Source organism: Pteronotus mesoamericanus, unplaced genomic scaffold (genome assembly GCF_021234165.1).
Source record: "Pteronotus mesoamericanus isolate MK-2021 breed Mesoamerican mustached bat unplaced genomic scaffold, CSHL_Meso_final scaffold_174, whole genome shotgun sequence".
Classification (NCBI taxonomy): Eukaryota; Metazoa; Chordata; class Mammalia; order Chiroptera; family Mormoopidae; genus Pteronotus; species Pteronotus mesoamericanus.
Genome location: NW_026555309.1, coordinates 35,760,290 through 35,776,723, shown reverse-complemented (window position 1 = coordinate 35,776,723; position 16,434 = coordinate 35,760,290). Strand labels below are relative to the sequence as shown.

The 16,434-nt window shown below is 34.5% G+C and overlaps 1 protein-coding gene across 1 annotated transcript in view; it reads left to right on the top strand.

Moving 5' to 3' along the window:
- Positions 1 to 11,115, top strand: part of ATAD2 (ATPase family AAA domain containing 2) — a 57,743-nt gene extending 46,628 nt beyond the window's left edge. The window contains exons 20-28 of the mRNA XM_054590089.1: positions 1,426 to 1,561; positions 3,033 to 3,229; positions 3,795 to 3,954; positions 5,501 to 5,623; positions 5,747 to 5,890; positions 7,381 to 7,770; positions 9,318 to 9,451; positions 10,296 to 10,424; positions 11,063 to 11,115. Of these exons, the coding sequence (XP_054446064.1) occupies positions 1,426 to 1,561; positions 3,033 to 3,229; positions 3,795 to 3,954; positions 5,501 to 5,623; positions 5,747 to 5,890; positions 7,381 to 7,770; positions 9,318 to 9,451; positions 10,296 to 10,424; positions 11,063 to 11,107 (1,458 nt within the window). The 3' untranslated portion in view covers positions 11,108 to 11,115. The remainder of the gene's footprint in view (positions 1 to 1,425; positions 1,562 to 3,032; positions 3,230 to 3,794; positions 3,955 to 5,500; positions 5,624 to 5,746; positions 5,891 to 7,380; positions 7,771 to 9,317; positions 9,452 to 10,295; positions 10,425 to 11,062) is intronic.
- The last annotated feature ends 5,319 nt before the right edge of the window (positions 11,116 to 16,434 follow it).

Here is a 16,434-nt window from a genome sequence, read left to right as displayed (position 1 = left end):
GGGGAAAAAATGTTTTCTTCAAACATTTTTATGAAGAAAAAATTAAAAAGCAATGAGGAGATTCTTGGCCTACCAAATACAGGGTCCAGCACAAATAATACCCCTTTTTTATTATAAAATCTTTTATTACAAAATCATGTAATCACATAATTCTGTAACATAACAATATCACACTCAAGCACACCATATGGCATTTTAGGTGCATTTCATGTTGTGAAAGACATTCATGCCCTCTACCAGCCACACAAGCAGGTGTTAACTTCTGCCAGACCATGTATTAAATCATGGCAGAAAGTTAGTAATTAAAACTTGATTTGGACCAGAATGGACAGATTTAATGGAATACAGTCCATTAGCCATTAGTACACTTTTCATATACATAGTAATTTAGTGAATTAATTAGTAAAAATAGAGACATTTCATAAATGATACCGAGACAATAGGAGGAAAATGTTTGTATCATAGTGTATTAGAAAAGAACACTTTATAGTGTTGGCACATGGAAGACCTTGCAAAGCAGAAAATGCAAAAGCTATGAGTGTAAATCTCTCCCTATCAAATATATCTTAAAGTGTGCAAGCATCATATGAAGAATTAACATTATTATCTAAGAATTATACTGGAAAAGATCTAGGGTTTTTTTAGAAACATTCTTTTGGGATGTGTTTTGCCTTTGTTTTCTTTATTTAGGTCATATAAGTGGAATGAAATAGACTCGTCTCTTTTTGAATGGCTCATTTCACTTAGCACAGTGTTTTCGAGGTTCATTCATACTGTAGCATTTGTTAAAATTTTATTTCTTTTTAAGGCTGAATAATATTACATTTTACATGTATGTATGACATTTTGTTTATCCATTTATCCAGTGGTGAGCCTTTGGATTGTCTACCTCTTGTTTATTGTGAATATTCCTGCTGTGATTATTGGTTTAAAGGATTTCTTTGAGTCTTTGTTTTCAGTTCTTTTGGATAAGTATACTGGGTTACATGGTAATTCTGTTTAGCTTTTTGAGGAACCACTGTACTGTTTTTTTATGGTGAATGTTAACTGAATGTTAATGGTTACACTATTTTACAGTTTTACCAGCTCAAGGGTTCTACTTTTTCCAGATTCTTACCAGAACTTGTTATTTTTCAATCTTAATTCTTATTGGACAACCACTCATTCTTCTATTTCACTTTGGGCTGTGAAAGTGAATTGATTTCAACAAAACCCTTTAAGTAAATATTACCATGTCAATCAGGAGTCCTGAGTTTTAAAGCCCCCCCTGCCCCTTTTTTTTAGTTCCTAATCTATTACATACCCAGTTTATTCACAAATTCAACATGTCAAAGATTTGTTTTAAAAATTATTTATTGAACAATTATAATTGTCATTAAAAATGTGTACAATAACGTGTTGTTGCATTTATTTTCTTTTTTTAAGGTGCAAGAATTATTTATCCATGACTATGGAGAAATTTTCAATGTCCAGTTACCTGGTAAAGAAGAACGGACAAAATTTTTTGAAGACTTAATTATCAAACAAGCTGCTATGCCTCCTATATCAAAAAAGAAAGCAGGTTAGCTCCTATATCAAAGTTAATATGTAATAGTTTTGAGAAAGTGGGAATAAAATATTAGTTAATGGCCTTTCCATCTTCTAATAACACAAGCTTAAAACCTTGGGTATAAAGTTGATACCTCTACTGCTTAAAAATTTGTTTCTCATTCAAATAGACTAAAGTTCTTAAAGCACACAGGCCTTTCAAGTATACTTTCAATCTATATGGACTTTGGGCCTAAATTCACAGTACAGCCCAAATCTGCTTTCTAAGCCCATTTTTGGCACTTTGTTATCCCATTTCTCCCACCTTTTTCCTTACAAAGCACTCTTAACTTTAAACCATACACACATATTTCTGCCCTTTCATAAGTTCATTCATGCTTGCTCTCTTTCAGTAATGCTTCTTTCCTCATCCCTCATCTCTGCATAAGGAACTCCTCGTTCTCATTCTCCCGTTCTTCTGATATAACTCACTTTTTCTTCCATAACATATCTAGGCAAAATTAATTTTTTACCCTTTCATACTACTAGTATGATATATTGAGTTATGTCTCTTAATTCCTGGTTAATAGATTGCCAATTTACTGGGGCAATACTCTCACAATCCTTTATTTTTGTCTTGGATATTCAATGCATATTTGTTTAAACAAAATTAAACTTTTGTTATTTTTGGAACATACAATCATTTTTCATTAGTTCAAAAAATAACTAGTAAAGACGACATTAAAAAATTTTTTTTTTTAATAATGAGAAAGAAAGAGGGAGGGTGGTAATCGGGAAAAGAAGGGGAAGGGCCAAATCAAGGAACATGTATAAAGGACCCATGGACTAAGCCAAAGTGGGGAAGGAGTCAGTGTGGGAGATGGGGGTGGTTGGGACAGGGTAAAGTGGTCGCAGGAAAATGGAGACAAATGTATCTGAACAATTAAAAAAAATAAAGATCTATAGAAAGGGAAAAACATTTTTAAGATTTTATTTATTTTCAGAGAAAGGAGAAGGGAGGGAGAAAGAGAGGAAGAGAAACATTAGTTGGTTGCTTCTCGCACGCCCCCAAATGAGGGCCTGGCCTGCAAACCAGGCATGTGCCCTGACTGGGAATCAAACTGGTGACCTTTTGGTTTGCAGGCCAGCACTCGATCCACTGAGGCACACCAGCCATGGCAAGAAGACTTTTTAATAGTAAAAATATTCTTGTCCTGGAAGTACCAGTAGTGCATTTCCAAAGTTTGAATTGCCCCTTAAATGACCTCAAAATGGAACAGAGGCAATGACTTGGGAATTAGTATTCGAATTACAAGTTACCAGTTATTGCTGGGAAATGTAGGAGTAGAGATTATGGTAGCACTTTAGTATTCCAAAGTTTCTCCTTCCTGGCAGATGGAGTAAGGAGAATAGCCCCTGAAAGCCTGATTCCCATGTGCACTGCATCATTTGTCACACTTGATATAATGAGAGAATAACAACTAAAATCTTCCATTTATGTGAAGTTTTACAGGCCTTGGAGGTACTCCCAGTAGCACCACCACCTGAGCCAAGACCATTAACAGCAGAAGAAGTGAAACGGCTAGAAGAACAAGAAGAAGATACATTTAGAGAACTGAGGATTTTCTTAAGAAATGTTACACACAGGCTTGCGATTGACAAGCGATTCAGAATATTTACTAAACCTGTTGACCCTGATGAGGTATTAATTTAGCCTTTGGATCAAATTGTTCCAAATTATAATGCTTCAAAAATAGAGACTATTTGAATAGTTGATGTGGTTCTCTGTCTACAGTCTGAACTTGTTTTCTTATATGGAAACGTACCAGATAGTGTCCTTAGCACATGGAAACTTCTGTAGCTATCTAACACATTTTTCTTTTCTGCAGAGAATAGACCGTTAAATTTGCTCAGCCCAAACATTCTAGAATCAATTTGTGAATACCTTAATGCTACATGATACTTACCTACACAGAGTGAGCTGGTAAACAAGTTTTTCCATTTACATTGAAAGATGGGTGACATTTGGTTAAGGAAAGATGTATAGGATGTTACTGGAGATATAGTTGCCCAAGAATAAGAATAAATATGAAATAAAACCAGCCTTGAATAGAATCAGTCAAAGCTTTCATATTAATACAGTACCATTATTATTATTATTATGTATTTATTATCTTTCTCCTATATTACCTGGCAAAGAAACTTTACTCAAATGTTTTTATGTTGAAGAGTTAATTTAGTGATTTGGTCATTTGCTTGAATTTTAGGTTCCTGATTATGTGACTGTAATAAAGCAACCAATGGACCTTTCATCTGTAATCAGTAAAATTGATCTCCACAAGTATCTTACTGTGAAAGACTATTTGAGTGATATTGATCTAATCTGTAGTAATGCTTTAGAATACAATCCAGATAGAGATCCCGGAGGTGAGCATTAGTGGAGTATTTTTTTCACGGGGAGGAATGGGGGCTGCTAACATGTAAAGGGTTGATTTTTATACCAGGTGCTGCTATATGATAAACATTTTACATTCGCAGTACCAAAGACCTCCATATCTTTTCTTCAAAGGTGAACACTGTTAAGTTTGGGGATATCTTTCCAGACCTTTTCTGTCCATACACCTATTCTACCATCACACAATCTATTAATAATAAAATTATATATTTGCTCATATATATGATGCATTCAAATACCTACGTATTTGGGATAAACTTCCAAAAATAAATTTTTCTCAGGTTTGGTTTTGTTTTGTTTTTAGCTTCCTATTGTTTTATGGATGCGTTGTCCTTAATACTTTCTTTGGATAATGTATTGTTTAATAGTCTGTTTTCTGCATTAACTCTCTCCTTCATTACAGTGGTTTTAACAGTTGGTAGTGCTTATACACTAAACTGATAATTATAGAGACCTACTGAGTTTCTTCAGCAACTGAAAATCTTGCTAGTCATTGACCCTACCTTCCCTAGGCTTTTCCTTATATATAGTTCAGAGTCCTGGAGGTAAGCAGAGGGAAACAGGTTACCAAGCTGGGAGTGTCCCTTAATTGTGGAAGGAAAGAAGCATTTACCAGGGAGCAGAGGGCTTTTTCTATTTGGTTGTGATCGTGCTGCTCCTGCTGCTTCTCTTCCTGTACATGTGGCAGCGTAAAATTACTTTAGGCCAGTGGTGGTCAAACTGTCTAACGTGTCAGAATCTCCTAAAGGACTTGTTAAGATACACATTGCTGGACCCATCTCTGGGGTTTCTGATTCTGTAGATGGAGGATAAGGTCCTGAGAATTTGCATTAATGGCCCGCTTCTCGGTGATTATGATGTTCCCACACTTCAGAAACCAGTGTTTCAACTTTGCCCTTCCTTTCTTCAGGCCCAGAGGTCATGTTAGAAGCCTCTTCCAACATCTCTTCTGATAATTGTAGCTACACCTTGGGTATGAATATTGCAGCCTACTGCCCTGTAAGAGAGACTGATACATCCATTCAGGCAATCTTGTATCCACTTATCTGCCTTTTATCTCAGCATATTCCAGATTACAGTAGTTGGACTCAGTTTAGGATTTTATCCAGTGTTTCCTGTGTAAAGTTGTTCTTTTATTATCTTTGCTTAGTTTCTCTGTCAATGCAGTAACATTCCCTATATTGCTTCCAAAATTCTTTTACACTGATAGCCTTCCTTTCTAGGTAGCCTTTTTTTTTTTTTTTTTTTTTTTTCTTTTTTGGTCATTAATGTTTAGTCTTGCTTTTGATTGATTTTTTTTCCTGATATTTCAAAGGGATCTGGATAAGACGTTGCAATAAAATTGTTTGGATTTAGTCTGCCATATTGCATTAGGTGTTCAGAACGCTAGATTAGCACAAAGAAGAGAGTAACACAATTTTACTAAGTTACTACTCATGGTAAAACTAAAAAAGGAATGGTAATGGTCACAATCTTAACCCAGAATGTTGAGAAGATTTTAAATCCTTTATTTCTCAGATCGTCTTATTAGGCACAGAGCCTGTGCTTTAAGAGATACTGCCTATGCAATAATTAAAGAAGAACTTGATGAAGACTTTGAGAAGCTTTGTGAAGAAATTCAGGAATCTAGAAAGAAGAGAGGTAGGAAAATAATTTGACATCAAAAAAAGATGCTTTTGATATAGTGTGAGTCCTTTTAATTAATCCTCAGGTAATTTTGAAATCTGGAAATTTGACTAGATGTTTCATATGTCTATTTATAAGGTTGTAGTTCCTCCAGATATGCCCCATCTTATTACCATGTGATGCCAAAGCAAAATTCCACTCCTGCTGGAGATAAAAGATCAGAACCAGAGCAGAATGAAAAGCTAAAGACACCCAGTACTCCTGTGGCTTGCAGCACTCCTGGTAAGTGCGCACTTGGGTAATTTTTACTTACGAAATTAAAATCTTTATGCTCTTCCAATGCCATTTTCTTTCTCCCTCAGTTTCTTTTATTTATATTGATGTAGCAAATTACATTGATTCTGTGAATATTGAGGCAGCTTTGCATTCTTAAAATAAATCTTTGTTGTAATGATGTCCACTTGCAGTCCAATTCATCTAATTGTGGATTATCTTGATTTGAAACTGATTTTCATTTCTTAAAATTCCTGGTCATTTCCTATTCCTCTTTATTCTTAAGGTATAACTTTACAGGGTACCAATCCTAAGCCTGTGCAATTTCCAAAGATCTCTTCTTTGGCAGGGTCTTAATTCCATTTTTGGCTCTTTCAGCCCTATGAATGTGAAAGGCTCAAATTCTTAGCCTCTCAGCTCTTTATTTGTTTTCCCAGATTTGGTTGTCATAATTCTTCAGTGCTTTTAAACAGAAATTTTAAAAATGTGTGTATGTGTTTTACTGGGGTTAGAGCCTTCCCTTATTGTATTGCAGGTTTGTCTGTTCTGGGGTAATTGATTTGAGATAGACAGAGTAAGCCCTACTTTTGTAAAATGGGAAGAGGCAGCAAGGAAAGAAAGGATGAGAAAGGCAAACCAGTAAGAGATCTCCACTACCAGAAGGTTCTTGGTCCAATCAACTTTAAGCAAGTATATACATATGGAAATTGAAGACATAAAAAATGACTACCTTAAAACAATCCATTCCTAGCTATATACCCAACAGGGTTGCATACATTACCTTCACCAAAGACACATACAAGAATGTTCATACAACAAATATTCATAATAGCCCAACACTTGGAACAACCCAAATACCCATCTACAGTAGAATGGGGAAATGTAGATTATTATACAGCAGTCTGAATGATTAAACTCGAACTACATTTAATAGTATGATGAATCTCCCAAGCATAATATGACAGTATGATTATACTGTATCTGGTGTAAACAGAAAGTTTAATCTTTTTGTGCCTTAGTTTCTTCATCTGTAAAATGATTTTGAGAATGGTAACAAACCTGATCAGGTTAAAAGTAAAATTTCAATGACTTTCAGTACACATGAAGGACTTAGAAGAGTTCTTGCTGTCTGGTAGACGCTTACTAATTCTAAGCCATTTTTAATCTTACCTTTTCTCTAGTTCATTCCTTAAACTACATCCAAAGTGTTCTTAGTCATGTATGCAGCAGATCATTCATAGCCCTTCTTAAAATTATTCAAGACTTTAAAAATTTATTTCAGGTAAAATTCAGGCTCCTCAGAATGATAGGTCATTACCCACTTCTTTACCTTCTCATAGTATTATATACATCTATTTCTATATTCCAACCACTCAAAACTGGTGGTTTTTCAAACTATCCTATATCAATTTTTTTTTCCTCCACTTACTTAGACTTCAGAAAGTTGTTGATGTTCTTTTATCTGTTTTGTTTTGTTTTGTTTTTTCAATTCTCTGCAGCTCAGTTGAAGAGAAAAATCCGCAAAAAGTCAAAGTGGTACTTAGGCACCATAACAAAACGAAGGAAGATTACACAGACCAAAGATGGTAGCCAAAATGTCACAGATGACAAAATTGAGAGTGATACAGAGGAAAATCATGATACAAGTGTGGACCCCAATGAGACTGGAAACACAGGAGAGTCTTCAATGGAGGAAAATGAGATGCAACAAAATGGCTCTGAAAGCAAAATAGATTTGGGAAATAATTCAAGTACCTGTAATATTGAGAAAGAACTTGAATCTAGGAAGGCTATAGCATGTACAGAATCGAAAAAAGATAAGATTGCTTGCAATGGAGATGCTTTTAGCTCTCAAATAATGAGTATTTCTGATGAAAATGAAGCAAAAGGTAAGCCTCGAACAATTTTCTAATTTTAAGAGATGTTTTAATCAAAGTTCTTAAGTGGCTAATTAATATCTCAATTTATTTCTTTTTGCTTGTCTTTCATAGTGTGAATGTTGATTCATTAGGAAAGATAGCATTATCTTTGTTTAATAACTACTGAGCTGGTAAATCACTGATCTTGAAAGCACCCTATGGTATCAAACAGAACTGGATTTGAACCCCTAGCCTACTACCTAATAGCTTATGACCTCAGGCAAGGTTCTTGACCTGTCAGCCTCAGTTTTCTCTTCTGCAAAATTGTGGTAGATAGTTGCAGGTAATTAGATATTTTGAGGATTGGATAAATAATCCATCTAAAAGTGCTTTGTGCTTTGGCTATGTCATTTTTTTAAAAGCAGGATAACCCCTCATTAAGCAAGATAAGCAGTTTCCTGTGACTTGCTGAGTGGTGCAGAGCAACTGTTACTCACCCCCATCATTCCTCTATTCACATTATAGGTTAAATCCAAGATTATTTACATTCTAATGATCCTGCCCCCAAAGTTTTTTCATTGAGAATTGTCTTCCATCTTGATCTTCTTGGATCTTCAACAGATTTGTTTGTTCTTTGGAAAAGGCAAACATTATTTGGTCTTATGAAGTAAAAAGAGCAGTAACAGGGTCAAAAATTTATTTTGGTCAATAACAAGTATTAACTAAGTTAATGAGACTGGTTTTCTTCAGTGGCTTATATGCTGTTAGAAAATCCTTTCCAAGGACTTCTTGAAATGAGTTCCAGTGTGTTTGAGTAATCTTAGCAGAATGGACTAAGATACAGCCTTTCCAATGTGGATATTTTAAATGTTAATCTTCTGACTGTATAACTTAGTATGTTTTGTTTGGGTTCAGAGTTTTTGTTTTTCTGTTATTTTCTTTAAAAGGACATTTTGTGGGACATATACTTGTTTACATGTCAAGAGATTTGGGTTCTTGTCTGGGCTCTAGTAACAATTAGGTATGTTCACCTTAGAAAAGTCCCTTCAACCTCTCTTGTGCTCATTTTTCTCATCTATCAGTGAGTAGATTGTTTTAGATCAGGGATACGCAAATTTCCTATACAGAGCCAGATATTAAATATTTAACCATACGTTATCTATCACAGCTACTCAGCCCTGCTAGAAAAACCATACTGACCTGCAGATATATAATGGGAGTGGTTGTGTTCTAATAAAACTATAGTAGTAGGCCAGATTTGGTATATAGTTTATCATTAGCGGCTCCTATTCTAGATTACTGAGGTCCTTACAGCTCTTAAATTCTGTGAGTCTTATGCTTAAGTAGAAGACATTTGAGGATCCTCTGAAATACTCAACTTGAGAAATACTTCTCAAATGTTCTTAATTTTTGAGTATGTAAGTGGCAGCATCTTAATCTTACAGCAGAATCAATATACCAGAATTGGTATTTGTGTCTTACTAAATATGTCCTGCAATTTAATCTGCCTAATATTTATTTTAGGCATTATAATGTCTGTGAGCCAAATAATAATGTTACTTAATTATTCATTCTAGAAATGTGGACTCTGCGAATGACTCGAGCTAGACGTTCCCAAGTAGAGCAACAGCAGCTCATCAGTGTTGAAAAGGCTTTGGCAATTCTTTCTCAGCCTACACCTTCACTTGTTGTGGACCACGAGCGATTAAAAGTATGTAAATTGAAATTGTAATGCTTTCATTATGCAGATTAGTAAAATAACCCACCAAAAGAGGACTATAATAGTATATTGTTTCAATTTGGCATGTACTAAATAATGATCTTTTATGAAAGGGTAAGTTTCATATAGAATAATTTTCATAAGGTAAGGGTTGGAGGTAGTTAGTATGTTGATATTATAGTTTTAATAGGCTTGTCTACATCATTGATCCCATACATTGTTTTTATGATCATTACCTATGGCTATTTTAGTTAGTTTTTACTTAGCCATGGTGACATATTTTATGAGGTAACATATCCTCGTAGGGCCAGACTTGAAGAATCACAGAAATCCAATGAGTCCATTTCAGTCATTAGGAAAAAAACACTAAGCAGATGGAAAATCCTTTTTATAAAATAAAGAACCCTAAAGTGGTAAGGTAACTCACAGTTACGTTCTTTTTCTTTACACATTCCATTAATTCACATAATGGAATTAGTTTTAATGCAATATAATATCCTGCAAAAAAAAAAAATGTTGCTTTTTTTCCTTATTAATCTAGTTTGAGATTATTTTTTAATTTGACTGTAGAGATTTATGGCTAGAATTGAAATTGGCAGCCTCCTCAGCTATAGTTTTTAGGATGGAAGTTACCCAGGGCAGAGACAAGGATCTTAGAATAATGGTAAGTTTAACGACAGCTAAATTACAGAGCCACTATCAGAGGCTCCCATGTCGCATCAAATTATTTGGTCTGCCCTCTCTCTGGTTTATATGCTAAAAATTCCCAAGATCTTCTAAATTAAAATATCTCAAGATAACTCTTTTTTTTTTTTTTTTTTTTTTTTTTTTTTAGAATCTTTTGAAGACTGTTGTTAAAAAGAGTCAAGAATACAATATTTTTCAGTTGGAAAATTTATATGCTGTAATTAGCCAGTGTATTTATCAGCATCGCAAGGACTATGACAAAACAGCACTTATTCAGGTAAACTAATCTATGCAAGAATTGACTGATTTTATAAGAATTTTTATTTCTGGGGATAATTGAGTTCTGTACTTTTTTAAATCAAGCACTTCACTAGTTTGCATTTCTCCTTTTATAAACAGTGCAACTATAATATCAGTAAACTATGAAAAATCTTTATTTTGTGTGTGTATTGAAGATACCCAACCCCAGATAGACCTGTTTGTCCGTAAGACTTAATACTGCTTTACAGTGGGCATTAGAACACTAACTGTTAAGAACAGATATTGGAAACAAGAAAACAAAAGAAAAGAAAAAATAGATATTGGATGGTACCTACATAGTATAATATAAATAATACTAGTGCCTATAAAATATTAATACCTGTAAGTACATCAGTGCCTTAGTTATAACTATTTGAATTTAATATAAAATACCTGCATCTCAGACTCATTTAAAAGGGATTTAAATAAAGAAGTTCCATCAGTGATCTCAATTTATGTGATAGTCTTAAATTCTGAACTAAATTTCTATTTTCACTATCAGATATATACATGGATAATAAATTCTTAAGGGTGTTTACTGAAAAAAATTACAACAATGTTTCTTTAATTTTTTCATACTGATACTTACTGCTTTTCTTCCTACCCTTTATCTAGAAAATGGAGCAAGAGGTAGAAAACTTCAGTTGTTCCAGATCATGATGTCATGGTATCACATATTCTTTATATTCTGTTTTTTTATTTAGTTCACCTTTGTCATGTTCACAAAATGATGCAAGATGAAATCCTGCATTTTTAAGGAAAAGATTAAAATAGTAAATAAAATTATTTAAACCTTCTTAATATTTATGTATATGTGTAATATAAATTACAGAGATAACTGAAAATGCTGGGAGTTTGACTGAACAAGGTACTATAGTAATAGTAATACTATGGCAAATCAGAAGTTGAAGTGTGGCCAACTCTTAATATGAAGTTACTTGATAGCTAATGTTTTATGGCGCTGAAGAGTAATTAGTGACATTAACATTTTTTGTTTGAAGCACTTTTAATTTTATTTTTTCAATAGTAGTATATTGTTTCAGGCTAGAAACTTAACCATTTGCCATCTTTTTTGTTGTCTTTGTTTTCTTCAGTGCCTATCTCCCATCTGCTTTTAACTTCCTCTGCCCATTCACTTAAAAGCCAGTGTTCGAGTCATGATTTACCAGGGGGCCCTTGACAAGTTCTGGCTGCACCTCAATTCTGTACTCAAATATCCAAATCAGTGCTTTTTAGATAAACATTTTTATAATTCTAATTTGGGTTAATAAATATTTTTAGTTGTTTTATAATTATACACAACTGTATTAATAACTACTTTTGTTAAACAGCTTTTTATTAGCACAGAGATTTTATATTTGAAAACTGTTTATATCCTTCTAAATTTGTGTTTAGGTTATATTCTATATATACCTTTTATATACAATTATATAAATGTTATAAATTTTGTATTAATGATACCAAAAATACATTTCTTTCTTAAAGGAATAAAACCATTCACCGCCATGCATGTTCTTTTCTTTTTAGCAGCCATTTAATATTTATAAAATAGCTTCTGTTGGAAACCTTCAAAAGGAATAGGGGACAATGACCTCATATGAGAGATTCTGGATCCTAATACAGTTTCAAAGTTGAGCTGCCTTTTCCTGATTTATCTGGATATTCTATTTAAAGCCTAAAACCCAGTAATTCAAATACCTTAATTAATAGATACTATCTGTGTAATGCATAAAGCAATGCCAGTCACTGAAAACATTAGAGTATGTGTATATTCCTGGATTCTCATTCTCTCTCTCACACACACACATACTATTTTATTGAAGTTTATTATAATTTATTCCAGATGCATCTTTTATAACTAGGATTTTATATTGTATGTATAATTTTTGAAATAAATTATAAATCTGAAAATTGTTTCTCAAATTTGTTTCTATTTCTTTATTATTTTTAAATTTCCTAAAGATAATTACAATACTGTTTACATTGCAGTGTTTATATGCTATGTGTCTTTTAGCTACAGACTAAAGTGCTTCCTGTTTTCTTGACATACTATCTAACAGACATGGGAAGTAATAGGTCTACATTCCTGTGTATTTTTAAAACCATGATGAAATAGCAAGTTTGGAATGATTCTCATTTTTTGCTTAAAAGTGGAGTCAGCCCTGGCTGGTGTAGCTCAGTGTATTGAGTGACAACCTGCGAACCAAAGTGTCACAGGTTTGATTCCCTGTCAGGGCACATGCTTAGGTTGTGGGTTAGGGTCCCCAGTAGGGGTTGTACAAGAGGCAACCACACAGTGATGTTCCTGTCTCTTCCCCCTTCCCCCCCTTTCTAAAAGTAAATAAAATCTAAAAAAAAGAAAAATGAAATCAGTCTATAATAGGGAAGAAAAAGAAATAAGAGGCTTCCAAATTGGAAAGAGGTAAAACTATCCACAGATGACATGGTCTTATATGTAGAAAATTTTAAAGAATCCACGAAAAATCTGTTAAAGCAAATAAATTTGGCAAAATTTCAGGACATAAAAATCAGTTGTATCTCTAAACATTGGCAATGAATAATACAAAGTGGAAATTAAGAAAGCAATTCTATTTACAGTAGCATCTCACGCAATAAAATACCTAGAAATAACTTTAATCAGGGAGGTTCAAGACCTCTACACTGGTAAGTACAAATGTTGCTGAAAGAAATTAAGTGAGGCCTAAATAAATAGATACCTGAATTATGGATTAGAAGACTTATGTTAAAATAGCAATATTTCCCAAAGAAGTCTGTGAATTTAGTGAAATACCTGTTAAAATCTCAATGCCTTTTTTTGTAGAAATGGGAAAATCAATTCTAAATTAATAATAGAATTATAAGGGGCCTTGAATAGCTGAAACAACCTTGAAAAAGAAGAAAAATTTGGATTCACATTCCTTCCCAATTCTAGAACTTTCACAAAGCTCCATCAATAAAACAAGTGCTGACATAAAGGACAAACAACAGACCAATGAAATAGAATTGAGAGTCAAGAAGTAAATCCATACATGTATCTATGATCAGTGATTTTTGACCATGGTGCCCAAGACCATTTAATGGGGGAGAAAGAATAGTTTCTTTAACAAATTAAGATTGAGAAAATTGGATATCTAACATGTAAAAGAATGAGGTTGGACAGCTACCTCACTGTATACAAAGTAACAAAATGGATCAAAGATCTCAAGAGCTAAAACATTTCTAGAAGAAAACAAGGACAACTCTTTATGACTGAGTTCGGCAATTATTTCCTAAATATGACACCAAAATCACTATCAGCAAAAAGAAAATTAGATAAATAGGACTTAATCAAAATTTAAAACCTTTGTGCTTTTTCTACAGATAATATCATAAAGGGCTATTAAAATTCAGCAACAAAAAGTCCATTAATTGGTGTGGATGTTTTTGATGACCTAATGGTTTTGAGGACTACTGGATAAGTATTTTGAGAGATGCTTCTCTATTGGAATTGGTCTGTTTTTTCCTAAGACTCCACTGGAATTTTGGGAGGATCATATCAAGCTCACATGCTATCAATGTGATTTATGACTTGGTTGACCTGATCACGTGACAAAAGTAGTGTTAGGTTTCTTCATTGTAAAATTACTCTTCCCATTTTGCAGAATGCTTTGGAATATCCCTATGCACAGCCCCACTCTTAAGTAATGGGGAGCTGTGGTCCCCCTTTGCCTTTTAACTGATTTTTCTCAGGGATCCCTATAAGTACATACTGTGGTATTGTGGTTATTTCTGACTCACATCTTCACTACCATCCCCTGTCTCCTCCCATGGTACTTTTTTGCACAAAATAATGCAATTGAGATAACCCCATAATAGGAGGGATTTGTTAGAATTTGAATATGAAGTAACTTTTTCTGAGGGATAAGTGGAAGTAAAAACTAATTTTAGGACATTAAGGAGAAGAGTGCTAATTTGCCCCCTAATATCTATTCTCTCATTTCTTGTATCAAAGCCGTGGGCAATGTATCCTGCTGGGAGATTATGTTCTCTTATATTACAGCAAGATGTGACCATGTGACTACACTGTGGCCAGTGATGTACAAAGGAAAGTGCACAGTTACTAGGAAAGCTCTTAAGCTCTTTAGAAGGGAAGAGGTGAGAGCACTTCCCGTCCTTTTTCACCTGCTGCCTGGAAAAGACATGCTTTATGTATATGCAATGCGTGGAACTCCAGAACCTCTCTTGGACAATGAGATGACCTCAGAAATGGAGCTCATGCCCACTTCCATAAAAGAGAGAGAACCTTGCTCATGATAACTTTAGGATATTGAAGCCCCTAACTACAGCTGGACTCACTTGAAACAAATAAGTTACTTTGTTTAAACTGCTGTTGGGTTGATCTCTATTATTGGAAATGGAATGCAATCCTAACCAGCAAAGGCACACAAGATATATAGAGTTGGGGACAATATTTTTGGTGCTTAGGGTCTCAAAAGGTTTTATTCAGGACTTGCTGCTTATAGGAAGTAAAAGCTAAGTAAGGAGGTACTGAGTCCTTGAGCACACAGCTGGCATGCTCAAGTGTACTTGAAAGCTTTTCTTGGATGGTCTGGAAAGATGGCAGGCCACAAATCAGTCAAAAGGAAGCCCTCAAGGGCATTTTTGGAAAGCTTAGTAAAACCTTGCTTGGTAATATAGTGTACATTAAAGATAATTCCATAGTTGTAAAGAAAAACTTCCAGAGGATTGATGGGGATATTGACAGCAATAGAGAAAAGTTGCTAATTCCAAGGATGAGTTTGGTGCAATTAGAAACATCTTGATTTTCGGGTAATAGTGGGATGGTAGGGAAGCAGAAGAGAATACAGTCTTTATAGTCCATATTTGCACATAATTTTTGTGGAAAGTTGAATAATGGCCACCTTCATTCTAATCCCTGGAACCTGTGTTTCCTTCAGTGGCAAAACAAAAAAGGAGAGTGTCCTTTACATGTAATTAAATTAAGCATCTTGATTATCCTGGATTATTTGTGTGGGCCCTAAATACAGCTGTATCCTATGAAAGGGAAACAAAGGTTTTAGGAGACAATGTAACCAAGTCAAAGAATGGCGCCATGTAGCCATGAGCCAAGGAAATGACTGGCAACCAGTCACTAGTATCTGGAAGAAGCAAGGACAGAGGAGAGCAGCCCTATCAGCACTTTTGATTATGGTTTGGTGATACTGATTTAGGACTTTTGGCCTCCATAACTGAAGGAGCTATGATTGTCTGGAAGTAATGCTGGTAAGAAAGAAAAACCTTCCCTTTGATATGAGTCTTCCGCAGAAGATAGGGAAGAAGAAGGTTGTCATATGAGAATAGGATGAGGAAGGAGATGAAAGAGGCTCTGAATTGATTTTGTGTAAAGAGGAATTTCTCACCTTGAAGTACAAGTGCTCCAAGTTTCAAAGCCAAAAGAAGGAGAATCATTTTTGCCTTTTTTTTTTTTTAACCTGCTTTGGGTTTTGGTTTCTGGTCAGGGGGACAGGCATGATTGGAACAGAGCATAGCTGGTTGCAAAAATAATTCTGACTATACTTACTAAGAGGACCAGGAACTGCCATTTTGCTGATTCAAATGTACAGTCTACCACTCAGCATCATGCAATGTGATAGAACACATGTCTTGAAACAATTTTTTTTTCTGCCTACTGTGATATAATACCATATGAGAGTATATGAAGGCCTGTCCAGAAAAAGTCTAGCCATTGTTAATCTAACGAGAACAGTTTGCATGACAGTGACGTAACCTAGGAGCCAAGAAGAGTGAACTGGAATGTGCATGTGTGAACGATGACTTCACTGTACTAGTCAGTGGAGGCAGTAGACACCTGTTGAGTGAGCATGTGTACTGTAGCTGTCACATTCAAAATGACTGAGCTAGTAATGAATCACATAAGAGTAAGGAATCTGCATCAAACTTTGAATTAAGCTTGAACATTCCTCCATGGAAACTATTCGGATGATTCA